General features: G+C 37.8%; 2 protein-coding genes across 2 annotated transcripts; both read left to right on the top strand.

Moving 5' to 3' along the window:
- Positions 1-2: 2 nt before the first annotated feature.
- On the top strand, positions 3-3,725 carry LOC146489242 (DNA polymerase kappa-like). The gene has a single exon (XM_085107364.1). The coding sequence runs from the start codon at positions 7-9 to the stop codon at positions 2,254-2,256; it is 2,250 nt and encodes a 749-aa protein (XP_084963490.1). The 5' UTR covers positions 3-6; the 3' UTR covers positions 2,257-3,725.
- A 2,323-nt stretch (positions 3,726-6,048) lies between these two features.
- LOC146489241 (potassium channel subfamily K member 6-like) lies at positions 6,049-12,817 on the top strand. Its single transcript, XM_085107357.1, has 2 exons — positions 6,049-6,875; positions 11,135-12,817. The coding sequence occupies exons 1-2, from the start codon at positions 6,566-6,568 to the stop codon at positions 11,803-11,805; spliced, it is 981 nt and encodes a 326-aa protein (XP_084963483.1). The 5' UTR covers positions 6,049-6,565; the 3' UTR covers positions 11,806-12,817.
- The last annotated feature ends 4,208 nt before the right edge of the window (positions 12,818-17,025 follow it).

Below are 17,025 nucleotides of genomic sequence, written 5' to 3'. Positions count from 1 at the left end.
TTCAAAATGGCGGACCACAGCTTGAATTACGTTGAAGATAACTTCCACGATTTAGAAGAGGAAGACGAATCTAGTGAGTGGACTGAAATATTTAGCGTACCAGAAATGGAATGGAGAAGCCTTGGGAGTAATATCTGGTCAAGGAATGGTATAGAAAGGGAGGAAAATTCAAACACCAAAGACGTTATAAACCAAGACGTCGAGCAGGATAAAGTGATTGTTGAGAAAGACGGAAAGAAGACAACAGATAGCTCAAAAAGTCTCACCAGAATGGAGCTAAATGATCATAAAGCAGGAATGGTAGGTCTTGATAAGGAAAAAATCAACCAAATCATATTTGAAGCAAGCAAAGGTTCTCGGTTCTATGAGAATGAATTGAAGAAAGATAAACAAGTCGCTGAGAGGATCAGAAAACAAACCGCCTGCCTTGAAAAAATCACCGAGCAGCAGAGACAAGAAGCATTACAAACCACACAACTGATCGTAAAAGAATTGGAAAAAACGCGCGATTTAAGTCGTACCTTCGTTCATATTGACATGGACGCGTTCTATGCTGCAGTCGAAATCTTAGACAATCCTGAATTGCGTGACAAACCCATGGCTGTAGGAGGTAACGCAATGTTGTCTACATCAAACTATCCTGCTAGGCGTTACGGTGTTAGGGCAGCTATGCCAGGGTTCATAGCCAAGAAGTTATGTCCCGAACTTGTCATTGTACCCCCTCACTTTGAGAAATATAAAGAATATAGTCGCCAAGTACAAGAAATCTTAACCGAGTATGACCCTAATTTTGCAATGGCAAGTTTAGATGAAGCATATTTGGATCTGACAGAGTACCTCAGAGAGAGGCGAGAAAACAAAGAGAAAAGGACCTTCACAAGATCAAAAGATCATTCGCAACCATGGCCAGGAATTGAAACAAAGCAAGACCATGAAATGATGGCTAGTGAGATTGTGGAATTTGGTAACGATGTAGAAGAAGTTGTGAGGGAGTTACGTTTTCGAATTGAACAGAAAACTCGCCTTACAGCGAGTGCCGGAATCGCACCTAATGTCCTACTTGCAAAGGTCTGCTCAGATCGTAACAAACCCAACGGACAGTTTTTCCTAAAGCCAGACTACGAGGTTGTTTTAGAGTTTGTTCACAAACTGCCAATAAGGAAAATAAGTGGAATTGGAAGAGTTAGCGAGCAGATGCTCAAAGCTCTAGGCATAGAGACCTGCAAAGATCTCTACATGAAACGAGACTTGCTCTATCTCCTGCACTCTCCAATCAGCTTCCGATTCTTATTACAAGTCTCACTTGGCCTAGGAAACACTTCAATTGCGACTGACTCCAAAAGGAAGAGCATGGGAACAGAGACAACCTTTCCAGAAATGAGTAAACCAGAAGAGCTACTCGATATGTGCGATAAGCTGTGTCAATCACTGGCAGAAGACTTGAAAAGACAGAAGCTTAAAGGAAAGACCGTCACAATTAAGCTCAAGACTGTGAACTTTGAAGTAAAGTCTCGATCTTTGTCACCACTCAACCCCATTTCCACTTACGAAGAGATTTGCCTAGCAGCTAAGGAGCTGCTTAAAAATGAAATCAGTGCTTGTTCTCCAGACCCACTCAGACTCCGCCTCATGGGAGTTCGCCTGTCAAACTTTCAAGATTGTATTTCTGATTCATCAAAAGATGGACGACAGAACACAATTACAGAGTTTTTAAAACCAAAGGGAAATGTATCGCATTTGAAAACTGCCAGTTTTTTCACTCCTACCCATGAGTTTACCACCGAGGAGTTTTCCATCGATGAACAGCCTGCTGACGAAAATTTAAGTAAAGAACTTTGTCTGGTGGCACAACCATCAGATTTCCTCGACACTGATAAAACTGAAGACTCGGATATTTCGTGCTCATCATCGTCCGTTGAGCAAATCGCGTGTTCAAAATCCAACGAGGTAAAATGTGCGGGAACCTGCAACCCGTCCGCTCTGCTGTGTCCTGTGTGTGGACAAGAACAATTAATAAAGCCGAGTGAAGACGCCATGATTGAACTGAATAAGCATATTGACTTATGCCTAAACAAGGCAACGATCAGAGAGATTGTATCACGGAACAATTCAGGTGAGGGGAAAAATACCTGTAACTCCGACAATCGTAGGAGTACTGAGGCGGCAAGTTATAGAGGCAAGAGAAAACGGGAACAATCAGGAACAGCGTCAAAGAAGGCGACACTACACTCCTTCTGGTCGAAAAATCTCAGTTAAAATAGACATTTAGACTTTTAAACTGACCAGGCAATACCCCACTTATAACAGTTTGATGTGGTATATTGATTTGTTTTAAAAAAAAAACCTTGACGCGAGGGACTATCAACTTACATTTGAGCGGTGCTGTAGGTAGAAGTCAATCTCTGTGTTAAGAAATCATTCGAATTGTTGTTAACTGAAATTTCCATGAGATTGTTTTTTAGTTACCAAAGCAAAATGTAGGGGATTTAAATTATAAGTAGAATCTCGGCGTATCCAACCGATGTAATCGGTGGCAATCGATAGCAATCAATAACAATTAATCGATTATCAATAACAATCAATTGGCAATCGATTTTCTACTGCTCTTGTTATCGAGTGGTATCGGTTTTCAGTACTTATCAATAATCGAAATGGCATCGATTCCTTTTTTTTTTCATGTTCATACGGTCTGCATTTTGGGTGTCCGTAAGGTTTTTACAGAAATGAAACTTAATATAATAAAAGAGTGATTTTGAAACGTTTATCTAACCGTAAAGTTAAAGGATATTGTGCGCCTGCATGAGATCGTTTTGAAATACTGGTAGTGTTAGATGTACGTAGGTAACTAGTTAAAACCTCGATATAAAGGCAGCAACGATTTCCAAAATAAAAAAAATAGAAAAAACAAACGAAAAATAAATAAAATGCCCTCGTTTTGGGTCAAAAATGTAGCATTCCACCCCCCCTCCCTTTTTTTGTTTAATTTCCGGGCTTTTCTTTGGGGTGCTGTAAAGTTTCTGCACTGTGTAACAGGGGATTTCGGGGAATTTAGCTCGTGGCTGAGCGAGAGGTGCCATGCTACCTTTCGGGATATTTTTGGACCTATTCGAGATCTTGACTTGCTCAGTTACAGGAAGAACTGGAAAGCTTTCTCTGAAGGACAGTTGTCATATATCGAAACTTACAGTAAAAAAATTGGCCTAAAATACAATTAAGGTTGACTTTGCCATTTGCTGTCCTTACCCGCTTCTCTAAGGAATCAATTCGAAGACGCATTAAGAATTGATATACATTTACAAATAAGCAAAGATGTAAAACACAATAATAAACTATAATAAGTAGAAAGGTGGTGTATATGTTGTTAGTTTCGTTTGCATATTTTTGTTAAGTTAATTTAGCAGTTTATAATGCTAGTTTTACCTCGTGGTTTAAAACACTATCTGCAGTTCGCGCCAGCCAGTTTTCAGTTATCGGTTCGCCGAAGTTTCCAAGTTTTCAATTTCTCGATCTGTTCTCCGAAGTTTTCTAGTTTTGTAGTTACAGAGACGCTACAATGAAAATTGCTTGTTGCCCGTTTGCGCATTTATTGTATCTTTCTGGTTTTAATTTAATGTTCTTATTTATTCTAGTTTAAACCTTCAGTTCATCTTCATCTTCTTCGCGTTCATCATCGCATTCGTTTGCTCGCCTAACTTCGATTAAATAGTGTTGAATGTTTTTTCAAAGGGTGTCTCAATTATTGACTCTATGGAGCCTTTTGGCAGCTACAATAAGGAACAAGTAATGTTCACTACGCCATAAACGTCAGTACAGTACTATTCGATAAAGTTTATATCTGTGTTAAATTTTGCAAGTGATTGTCCAGCCTTTTTCAGAAGCTTATCACTTAAAAGATGCCATACATGCCGACGTAGCAACTCTGGGAAATGCACTCTGGCCTATGGTGCTGCTTAACTTTTCAATGATCTTAGTTCTGACCTGAAACAGTTTTTACCCCTTCATATCCACTAACACCTAAATCTCTTAATTCTACCCTCTCCCCTCGTAAGTCTAAACTACGAAATCTGTTTCGTCCATGCCTGTTCTATCTAAGCCTGATAATAATAAATGGATACAGATAAAAGTTTCAAAAAAGAAGAAAGAGAAAAATCCCTAAATGAGTTTACGGAAAACGGGCTTTTCTTCTTGACTGAAGTAAAATTCTCCGTATGCTGGGTAATTTAAAGAAAAAGAAATATTTTCAGCTATTTCCTGAAGAGTTGTTACTTGATTCCAGGACACATTTCTGAGCACAAGTTTCCAAGTTAAATTAATGATAATCTCAAGATATCATGATTACAGAATTATATATATTATATTAATGTGAAAATCAACCATTTTGAAGACAAATTATGTTTGAACATTAAACGTTGTTGTTTTCAATTTTTGCTTCTTTGTTATTGCTAGTCCTGATGTTATTGGGTCAAGAATGGCCTTGTCTTATCAATGATGTACAATCAGTGGTCTTCACACACTGCTCATCTTCGCGGGTACGCCTAATTTTGTTTAAGATAAAAATTTACACTCCGATACAACAAACCAAAGCAAATATGCCACTCTTTCAACAAGGCCTGTACACCAATGACAAAATCAGCTATCGAAATAGTTTTGCGGAAAACAGTATGAAAACAAAATGGCGGGAACCAGGAGCCAGATTTACGGAAGTATTGTTATTTAGCAATAGTCTGTTGTTAGGTCATTAACAGGCTTTTGTTAAGAATAAACACTTAAGATACACCTTAACTTAGGGTAGTCCCGCCACAGGGCTCTCTCTACCCCCACCTTGCATAGGGTGTGGCGGGAGAAGAGAGAGGACACCAACAGATGTTTACGTAAATTAGGGAAAAAAAAGAGTCTGCTTGCAGTCTGAGCTATTGGCCGCTTAGCATCTAAACAAGAGTAAAGGGTCTATTTAGGGCCTGTCTTCCTGTGCCGGTAATGATTAACACATTCAATTCATGTAATTCTCTAACCGGAAATCAATGACCGTTCGGGGGTCCAGAGTCCGTACATCTTGAAATCACCGCATTTCCAACCGCATGAGTTAACGTAAAAGCAGTAACCATTTGTTTCTGTTTTAGTTGCTATTGTCATTTGACGCACACGATAAACTTAAATCACTTTTTTTAAATTCATAAATGACGTCAATCAACACTCGAATATTTGAGACTTCTCTAAAATGTACAACGAGCTACTAAAGTGATGTCATCTTTTGACACTAACATTTCCTTAGGTTACTTAGTAACTTCCTGTACGTGTGCAATTCTTTTGCCTCGACGCAGGACTGTTACCGATAACTTGAAAGAAAGGTGTCGTTTGTCCTGGAACAATTGACAGATATTTTATGCTGCCTAAGGTTTTCATTATGATGACCAATGACTCTTCCAGTCGATCGCATTGCTCAGTAAAGTGACACTTTTCAGATTTACAAAAAGAAAAAATAATAACAACAACAAAAAACGACTGAATACTGACGTGAAGGCAAAAGCGGAAAAAAAAAATTTGACACAAATTTTTCGCACAGAGAAAAACTTTGTCGTTTACCTTCAATGGATAAGCTCAGCATTGGGATACTAGTGATCAAACACGTAATCATTATAACATATCAGTTCACTGAGTACCAAGACAGCAATGGATTTCACCGACGCTTTATACCAGTTGCTATTGGTTTAGGAAGGTCAGAAAGCACTTTCATTATCGGCCGGAAAACTGAGTTAAGCCCAAAATACTACGTTAGTAAGACAGCAAGTAACAGAGAGCGAATATTAATTATGTCAAAAAATTCCATTATTTTCAGTCTATTTTTCAATGTAATTAATGTTCAAATTTCAGCAAATGTTATGCTTGGGCGACCTGTGCCGACACAAGATAACATCTTTATCTTTCAAAGAACAGTGAATGTACAATACTACTCATTATTTAGTTTCCAAAAGGAACGATACTGACCTAGTCTACTTAATGCGTTGATAATGCATCTTTTAAAAAAGTGGTCGTATTTTCACTGTGTTATTCATATCCATCTCTACACTAGCTAAACTCTTCAAATGCAAATCATGCCGCCATTATTTGCATAGGCACTTAGCCCGTCTATAAATGTCATGAATGACTCAAGTTATTGAGGAACATTTTACATTAAGAAAGTTCGTTGAATTCTGCGAGATCCCCGTACTTGGTTCATGTCTACCGTTCACACGAAGTGCGTTTCTTTTAATAGTGGAGTCACAAATCAATACAATCGTCTTATATCACATGTTGATCGCGACTTCTCCGGAACAGTCGTTATTTAAAAACTGGTTTTCGAAATACATTGTTATGCTGATTTATTTGCCTGATTAACACATTAGGCATCGTTTAGTAGCACAAAGATCTCCAAAGCGATCGAAAGCAGTGACAGCCTTTTACAGACCACGGGTAACAACCTAAATATAGGTGTGATCGGATAAAACGACTTTGGGGGGAGATCGGCACTGAAGGAATCCACTCTCAGTTGTCGATCTGAAATCCCTTTTCGAAGGAATTTTCCTCCATGGAACGCGGGACTATTCGCCTGATAGCCCTGGTGATTGTTTATATATTCTACCTTTCCGTGGGTGCCGCCATATTTTCGTCAATCGAAGGACCTTACGAGCAGAGAATATTGTCAGATTTACGAAAAAAGCGAGATGACTTTCTACTGAAGCATCCGTGCGTCACTGATGAAGAACTTGAAAGCTTTGTGAAACATGTGGTGGCAGCCCAAGAGATGGGAATCCAGCCTCTTGGTAATGCGAGCGACAAGAGAAGCTGGGGGTTTGGCAGTTCGTTTTTCTTCGCAGGAACTGTAATAACCACTATAGGTAAGGATAAATACTTAACAGGTGACCAGCAGGTCTGTAACAACCTGTTTTCACAGGTTACTCGCCGGAACCTTGTTAAAAATAGTTCTGAACCAGATGACACTTAGCTATAATCACACAAACGTCTTTCCTAGGCCTTTCGTGAGCCTACATTACAAGAGAGACTAGTTATTTATTATTTTGTTCCCTTCTCAGAGATCAGTTCACCGTTTTATATAAACAGGAGGCGAGGAGAACATACACTGATCATCTTGATTCGCTGAGTTCCTCGAGTGAAAGCGTTGGAAACCTTTTAGTTAATCATTTTTGCCAGTGAATAATTGTCAGGAGGAAATAACAACTGTTAAACAAAGAGAGGTTATCTTGTCAAGTTCGCGAGTCTCACTGAACACCTGTGACTTAAAAAACATCTGCTACCAAAAGATAGCGTCAAAAATTCCTCGATTCTCATAAAGCTTTCTAAAATCACGCGAATTAGTTAATTTTGTCCTTAAGGAAGGGTTTTGGTCGAGCCAATATTTATGATTGAAGTCATGGTTTCGTTTTTTCTTGTGAAACATCTCGCATCTGATTAGAACGCCAGTGAAGAACAAATAATAGTTATTTTCCAAACTTGTTTAATTAGTAGTTGATTCAGCAATTACAGGCTCAAATCTCATTCGTTTGAATGTGTGTTCGGCATCTACAAATCACATGCCACAAAATATTCCGCATCTGCCCACAGTGGATAAACTCGATCGCCATACTGGCAAAGCGCCGTTTACACATATCCCTTATCGACCATGCCGGTCAGTCTATCTTTTGATGTCTGATATTTAAGAATAGCTTCAGCACCAACATTGATCTCTTATACCGCAGGACGAAACAATTTTTGCTAAGCTTTTTTGGTGCAATTATTAGTGGATTGATATTACACACAGCCTCAGTCTAAATAAGTGTTTTACTTTCTAGACCCTGTACCTAATAAATTTTGACATTATAAAAGTTATTGAAAAGTCTGGATACCCAGTACGTAATAATAATAATAATAATAATAATAATAATAATAATAATAATAATAATAATAATAATAATAATAATAATAATAATAACAACAATAATCATCATCATCATCATCATTGCTGTTGTTGTTGTCGTTGTTATTATTACTACTACTACTATTATTATTATTATTATTATTATTATTATTATTATTATAATTATTATCATAATCATTATTGTTATTGTTATTGTTATTATTATTATTATTATTATTATTATTATTTTATTATTATTATTATTATTATTATTATTATTATTATTATTATTATTATTATTATTATTGAAAAGGACTAGCCAATTTTCACTAAGGTATTTGAGAACGCTATTTTATCTCCAATTTCTTTTACCCAGAATACGATCATATGACTTTTTTCATAAAGATATTGAGAACCTTATTTTTATTTCCAATTTTTTTTAGCCAGAATACAATCATGATATGATTTTTTTTACTACAAATAGAATATTATTGTGGCTTTATGTCTTTTGTTTTTTCTTTTTAAATAAACAACAACGAAATTTTGTGCTTGAAAAAAGCTCTGTTGTGCTTGAAAATAATTTTTCTTTCTAATCGAAATGAATTGTAAATAGGGTTTAATAGTTTTTTTCCTACTTTTAACTTGTGAATAGCATTTTGCTTGGAATATGTTATTATTATTATTATTATTATTATTATTATTATTATTATTATTATTATTATTATTATTATTATTATTATAGCTCTAAGATGACGATGTATAATTTCGCCGCTTTTGATCTAGGTAGGTAGCTTTCTGTGAAAAGTTTGCCTAGACTTTCGCTTTTGACTGATTGCATTTTAGTGCTTGTAAATTTCTGATTAAATATGATTATTATTATTATTACATAGACATGCACGAACAAAATGTGGCGTGAATTCATTCGTTATAACAAACATGGGAAGGGAAGTCGATCATGTCTTCCAAACATTCTGTCAGCTCTGGCGTATGACTAAAGAATTAGAAGAATCCGTTTTACCGGTTTAATTCAAGTAATTCCAAGTTAACTTTAACATTTCTTATCGCATTACTGTTTTCATGCGCACATTTCAGCCCGTAAGTATAGTAACAGGCACAAAAAACTTCTCTTTACATACGACATCGAATGAAAGAAAATTTATCCTCTGTAGGAGATATTGTTTTGAATACATGTTACACAAGTTGCTTAGCACTATGATCTGAATACTGAGTAAGGTGCATACTACAGCCAGTAAAAGCGTAACAAAACAACGAAAAAAATCAGTATAAAAGTCCGGGCGTTTCTGAAATGAAATGGGACAAATTCTAAGCTTAAATTCGTTTTCACATTACTCACCAACAGCGAGACATCTGTGTACACGACACAAGTACACTGACTTTTTACAACAACAGCTACAACAAGCATTATTTTGGCTGCCCATTTGCAGGAAACGCTGGGTGACTACTAATGTTAGTATTTATTGAATACCAACAATAGACTAGAAGCTTGATGCAGTTTTGATCTATGGAGCTTGAAAACGTTATTTTAAGCATTTACAACGTTAACGAATCAGTGCAGCCCAGACTGACCTTAAACTGTCAAGAAGACGAAAACAACGACCTGGACCACAACAAAGAAAAGTATAGAGAAATATTAAAAATGCTACGGTTATTTTTAAACTGTTTAACAGTGACATTGTTCCTTGAAAGGTTTGACCTAGTAAACTGATTGACTGAATTTTTGATGGAAATAATCGTTTTCCTCTCCTCGATTAGGAGAGGGGCGTGAAAGCGTGGAGCTATGGACGGAACAAAACACCTCTCGTATTGTCGGAAAGGAAGAGACTGCCATCATTATACAGGCTGTATACTAACATCATTTCTTAGACGCATTGTTTTGGCCATTTTCGGAATAGGAATAAATGGAATAGACAGTTTGTCCGGCTATAGCTGAATGAAGGGAATGTGGTTTGCTCAGCCGGAATAGAAGTAATTGTATTCTTTTGGGAAGGAAGTTTAATCGGAATAGTTCTTTTGGAAAGTGGTATTTTGTGTATTTGTTTTTCCTGAACCGGAATAAGGATAGCCAGAAATAATCCAAAAGAATGCGCGCTTAGCTTGGTTTGTTTCTTTTTATTAAATAATCAGCGTCCCACTGTCTGTGAAAATATACTCCGGCCATAAAAATAACAACAGTTACCAACAATAATCAGTAAATAAAATTAATTATGGACAAAATTAAGTAAGTTATAACTATGTTTTAGAGGGGTTTCCAATTGAGTGTCGTGAAACCAAAACCAAAGTAATTACTCTGGTCAATCGCAACAGATGTAAACTACACAACGAGCCAATCAGAATTCGAAGCAAATACATGTAACTGGCGCCAAGCGCGGGAAATGCATGCGCGAAAACACGATTGGTTTTCTCATTGGCTGAGAAAGTGGCGCGAGTTTTGTTAACTAATCATAGAGCGTTGTAATGCAAAACCAAAGCAAACGCGAAATTACTTTCGACCTATCTATATTTCTTAGGACTATGCGTTCCGAACCTAGTTAGTAAGCATTTCAAATAGCAGTTTTAGCCTTTGTCATTAACAACGCTAACCGAATCATTTCTTTTTAAATTAGCTCAATAAGTGTAATTTATTACATTTTGCCAATACTGACCAGAGAAGAGAGAAAGTAGTTTTCCTCATCTGCAGACGATTGGTGCAAACCAATTTTTCAAATTCTGTTAATTTGTCACGTAAAAAAACTATCACTCGCTTAGGAAAGTCAATTGATATCTCCTTCGTTCCGTATTGAAACCGCTTGTTGTGTCCGAGCGAGGGTAAAATATCCGCATAGCCCTCTAAGGGGCGGTTTACATGGAGGGAGGAAGATCCAAGCACTACGAATGATCCCAGAAATTAAAGCTGGTCATCCTATCGCCATATGTTTTCTCTATTCAGTTTATAAGCAAAAGGTTGTACTTGGCCCTAGCGTTAGGATCTTTCTAGCGATACGATCTTCTTAGCTGAGAGACGGGAAGATCCTAGCGCCATGTAAACTGCCTTCGCTCGGAAGGTCCTAGTACTAGGGACTAAAAACAAACATGGCGGCGGCCAGGGCTACTTGGTAACCACCCAGACTGAAATTTCTGCATGTGAACCAAACGAAAAGTTGTTTTTTCCTTCTAGGATCTTCCGTCCTCCATGTAAGCAGTGCCTAAATAACACACTGAAACCAAACTTCTCCTTTGTTGCAGGTTATGGAAACATAACTCCCCTGTCTGATGGTGGAAAGGTGTTTTGTATGGTGTTTGCAGTCTTTGGTATTCCCATGACCGCTATCATGCTGACGGCCATAGTAGAACGACTCCTGCAGTTAACAGACTTCCTGGAAAAGTTCATGTGTAGCACGTGCACCGTGCGTGGAATCCCGCCTGCTTATCTGCGCTTCGTACACCTGTCAATCATCATGTGTGGCGCTGTCATACTGGTCATCATAGTTCCCGCCTTTTTCTTCATGTTCCTAGAGGACTGGAGCTACTTTGAAGCGCTTTATTTTTGCTTCATTTCGCTGACCACTATAGGACTTGGAGACTTTGTGCCTGGTGACGACCCTAAATGGCGTAAGAGTGATTTCCGGTCGCTGTATAAAGTGTGCTGCGTGTTTTTCTTCATCACTGGCCTCACATTCTTACTTCTGATTCTGGAGCTTTGCGCTAAGGTCCCGGATGACCATCCCGGCATGCTTTTCTCGTGTCACAAGCCCTTCATCCAGGAGGAAGAAGATGAGCCTTTGTCAACCGGAATTAAATTACGTCCGAGACACTCGGCGTCGAGTAGAGGAAGTAGCTCATCGTCTCCAGAAAATGGGAGACCTTCCAGGAACACGTATGAAAGAATATCTTCCCGGGACAATGGCAATAGATAACGTGGCAAATCACGCTGAAGGTGTAATGTTAACAATTATTATGATTTTTATTTTTTAAAGAAATAGAAGGAAATCTCGATAGAATATTTTATCATTTGGCGAGGTAAATAATAATAATAATAATAATAATAATAATAATAATAATAATAATAATAATAATAATAATAATAACGACGATAATGATAATAATAATGATGATGATGATGATGATGATGATGATGATGATGATGATGATGATGATGATGATGATGATAATAATAATAATAAACAAAACATGGGTGGTCGAGGGAGGGGAGAGTGCAAAATACGCTTAGTCTAAAACCCTATTTATTTCGGGTGAATTAACATACAGGGCTGAGTTGCTCGAAGCATGGTTAGCGCTAACCATTGGTTAAGAGGTATTAAACCTATAGGTTGTTATGGCATTTAACCCGGGTTAGCGCTAACCATGCTTCGAGCAACTGGGCCCAGGTTTGTTGTTGACAGCCCCTGAAATCGTCTTGAGAGCTCTGTCCATATATTTTTCTAGAACAGATTGGTAGTTGGGGGATGAGGTGGGGTGGGGAGACTGGCGAATCTGGCGGGAAGGGTCAGTTGCTCCGGACACCATTTTCAAATATGAATTGGTCTACTGTCTTTAAATAATCAGACATGTTGATACTTTACTAAAGAGTTAAAGCATCCTAGACCTAGTTTACCTACCTCAATTCTTTTGGCGAGTTTTAACACGCTGCATGAAGCTAAGTGATAATCCCTTGCAGTGACATCAATGAATAGCATTGGACGGAACTCACCTTCATTTGATATGTCATGTTGACATAGAGTTTCAACATAGGTGGTTATCAGCAGTGACAAGAGATTAATGTTGCAAAGACTTGTTAGAAATAAATTTTAATTTTAATGTAATGGTAGGCAGTAGGGTGGGGAAGATATGTTCGAAAATAAAATGTACAGCCATCTGGTTATGGTTGGAGAAGAACATCATTAAAGAAGTCCTCAATGGGAAAGTTTACGGTGAGTTCTCAATTTCTGGTAGCGGAATTCTGTTGCGGGAAGTGAAAAACGTGCAGTTAGACGCATTCTGTCATCCGATCGAAATGTAAATTAACGTTACCTCGCAGGATGTAGTTCTGGGTGAAATCCTCAATTTGCTGTCGAGAGAGGGGAGAGGTAGCGATGTCGTCTGAAGTCAGGCTATTTCGCCGCTAAACGATTCTTCTTTTGAAAAAGCGAGGTATGAAGTAGCCCGGGTTAGATAAAAATCGGTATCGATCAAGTGATTTTTAGCGATTGATAACGGAAATCGGTGAAAATCGATACATTAATTTGGTGTGTCAAATAGATATTATCCATTTTTTCATGATTTTATCGATTTATATCGGAAGTCCAACAATGTTGTTATTTGTCATCAAACGTAAGGGGCAGACCCTTAACACCGGAGAAGAAGATATTTGTCTGCGTTTCCTTTTCCAGTGCCCTAAACGTAATTGAATAATTTCCCCACCGGAAAAGCGACATATCAAGGATCCTAGTTTTCGGGGTGTTTAAGTGTTAAAGAGTGTTTACATGGTGAAATTTACAGACAAGTATAGAGAATGATGAAGAGCTTGGTTTTGCGGGTGACTTGTCGCAAGAATCGAATCTCATACTTTCAGACAATGCAGCTTTTGTGAGGGAGAATTTTTTTTTAAAGAAAACGAAGAAAATGTACATTATGAATGAAAATGTGAATCACAAGAATATGAAAGTATGCGGGCTTTTTTCTGCCTCTTTTTATGGACACGACGTGAAAGTCACTGAGCACTTTACCTGGCTTGAAGAGCGCTTGCCTTTTTTTCAGTGCAGTTAAGTATAGAAAGGCCGCATAATTTAACGTGCGGGATGATGGCGACTTTCAATTTTTTGGATGGTGGGAGGGGAGGGGGTTAGAAAATTGAGGCTGGTATACGTAGCTAAAACTAGGTTACCATTATTTTTAATGAAGGTTTAGGCTTAGGTATTTGCAATAAAATATTACAATGCAAAAACAATTTAAGAGTAAATGTCAGTAAAAATCAAAGAAATCGTGGCCACGGTCAAAAAATCGTGTAGACAATATTTAACATCAATATATTTTTTTAAAACGTTTTAAGCGTTGAAAAAGTTTTAAGTCTTTTTATACAAACTTTGGCCGAGGAGTTAATTTGTTCTAGTACGCCTTGTTATGTAGAGTTGTAGATTTCAATGACGCTGAATTGTAATTTTGTGAAACTTTGATCGGCGTTCGTGCAAAAGTTCTGCTAGATCCTAAAGATTTAAAACCGTACACCTAAAAATCAATGACTGAACTGTCTTTTGTCAAAGTATCAGCGAATTTGAGAAACTACCGGTCAGCTTTTTTTCTCGCTGAATTTGGATTATTTTACACTTTTGCGTGATAGAGCATAACGTGTCCACTTCATCTGAGCTCAGTTCGCTCACAAAAGAGCAGAGATGAAAATAATTGCTATATTTTGACTGAGGAAGAATCAGTGCGTTAAGTCAAAGTGAAGAAAGTTTTGCAGCTATGTAAATGTCTGTTTAGGGAGAAGCTGAAAAGTGTAAAATTTCGAGTTCTCTCGTGGTGAAATCCGAGCTTCCGGTAGGGTAACCGTTTTTCATGGTTTTCTGCCGTTCTATGGAATATTTCAAAAAACTAACCTCATATCCTTTACTCACTTACCTAGGCCTTCAAACTGACAAAGTATGAGCGAAATCGATTTTTTGACTGTGGCCACATTTTTTTAAAATTTTCTTCGAATTTTAATGACATTCACTCTCAAACAGACTACAGCTTTTTTGTGGAAGCTTGAGTCCAGGTTTCCCCATCCCTTCCTTACCAGAGGCACTGGGAGCAAGGATGGCGTGAAAATGGCCAGCAAATCTCGGTTGTCACGAAAGCTAAGACCTTTTCAGTTTTCTTGATAGGTCACTTTTCCGGTGGGATCTTAGTTTTCGTAACAAGCTTGCGTAATTACGAAAACTAAGACCTCATCTACTTTAGCTAGTTTATCCATTTTATTGAAGATGAGTCGGGGATGAAAGAAAAAGTGTTACTTTCCCTTGTTTTTGTACATTTCTGAAGGTGAGCGGAAGTTACATCTGCAATAAACTTACCAAATGTTCAGTTGCTTGTTATCGCAACTGACTTCAAAAGTATTGTGCATTTCAAAACAGCTCTGAACCAAACTTACCCGGTATATTTGCGTTATAGCTTACTTGGGAAGGGCAGTCAGAAAAGTTTACCTGCTATAATTCGTTTTCCTCTGAACCAAACTTACCCAGTATATTTGCGTAATAGCTTACTTGGGAAGGGCAATCAGAAAAAGTTTACCTGCTATAATTCGTTTTTCTCATAACTTGCATGTTTATGTGTGGACAATTGCTGGCCGACACGACCTTAACAGCTTACTGTGTTTCACTGTAGCCGGTTCAGAGGGCGCCGTGAAAAGCCCATTAGCATGCAACTTATTTGTAACAGGGCTCGCAACTCTCGCCTGCGGGTATAGAAGGATACAGATTTTTTAAAGGGTTGGAGCCGGATAACAGCGTGCAAAACAAACTAACAAAACGAAAACAAAACCAAACACGTGTTTTTGTTTGAAATTGGGACTGTACCCAACCAGTACAAAGAGTAACTAAACAACAATAAGCTACTCATCAATCAAATATTTCCAAATAAATTTATTAGTTCCATAATATAACTTCATTCCGTCAGTTTTAATAACTAAATAAGATATTAAATAGTGTCTTCCATAAATACCTAATAGATCTTTCTTTCATAACAAGTATTTCCAAAATAAATAATCTGTTAATTTCATCCACGCTGGGACTGTTCTCAGTTTACTATTTAAGCCTATTCAGGAAATCCCTCGCTTACACCTGATGACTCAACAAACAAAACACCGCTAATTGCCGTTAATACTCCGCTTTGCGGTTGGCCTAAAAAGTAAGGTGAGAACAGCCAGAACATTATTTTTCAACCAATTTACACGTACCTTTATATTTTTAACTAATGTTTTGATAATATACCATTTTGGAGCCAAGCGATGAAAACTTTCATTATTCACTCACTGTTACCCTCCACACAAGATTATCGTCACATCCGCTTAGAATAACTTTTTGAGCCTTGCATTGCAGGCTTGCTTAGTGGTTTTCCAACGATTTATATCTGAACAAATCTTTCTAAAAGAAAAAAAAAAAAAAAAAAGAAGAAGCAGACAAGGGAGGCAATGGAGGGCAAAACTTCAGCAGAGGGTAAACTGGATAAAACAGAGCTTTTAGCAGTGAAATGACGGACGTCTAACACGTCGAGGCAACAATAAAACCCTGATTCATCTGGATAAGAATCGCGTTCAATTGATTACATTCACGAACAGAAAACTGACACCGGGTGACCGTTAAAAAGTTCCTTATGCTGAGACTGTACAGCCACCTGAATTGTGTATGTTAGTTAGTGATGGTAGTGTTTTTTCTGGGATATGGTTAATCAAATGCATCTTTATGTGTAGTCAAAATGCACTTAGCGTAAAGCACCTATCCTCATTGGTTGCAAGGTCACCGAACATCGAGCAGTCACGGTAAATAACTGAGGATATAGAGTGATGCAATTACTGCAGTCAATGGAAAACCACTTCAGTTCCGAAACGTTTTAACGTTTAAAAAAGCCTTCACAAACAGGACAGCTCACACAAAGTTTACACTGTGGACATACGTGGCACTTGATGAAAACGTGATAACGCTACCTTTGTACCAGCTAATGTTAAACCAATCAAACACACAAGAACCAAAGAGGATTAGCATGAGCCAGCGTTCAATTGATTAACCTGTAAAAAACAAACCTGACAACAATCCAGCTTCATCAACATTCGGTGATTTAGAAACCAGTATTATGGATTATGCTGAAAAGCACTGGCAAAGTCAACTGAATAGAAACCGAGAGCGAACAGTGTTTAATTTATAAGTAGCTCATTTTGGGAAAGACTAGCAGCCCTGAATGAGAGTGAGCACGATCGTTGAGGAGGAGGGAACCCTAAATGCGAGTGCTAAATCACGCGTGTGAGCTAATGTGTCTGGTGTGAACGAATGTTTGGTTTAACCAACAGAGTTGATATACTTATTTGGCCACCAGTAACGTCTTTACAGTAGCCAAACATTCGTTCCCACTCCCCCACTAGTAAGCAGGGGAAAAAAACATTCCCT

The sequence above is a fragment of the Pavona decussata genome, unplaced genomic scaffold, assembly GCF_977016875.1.
Source record: "Pavona decussata unplaced genomic scaffold, jaPavDecu1.1 SCAFFOLD_6, whole genome shotgun sequence".
NCBI lineage: Eukaryota > Metazoa > Cnidaria > Anthozoa > Scleractinia > Agariciidae > Pavona > Pavona decussata.
The sequence above is the reverse complement of the archived record's forward strand: the minus strand, read 5'-3'. Positions and strand labels throughout refer to the sequence as shown.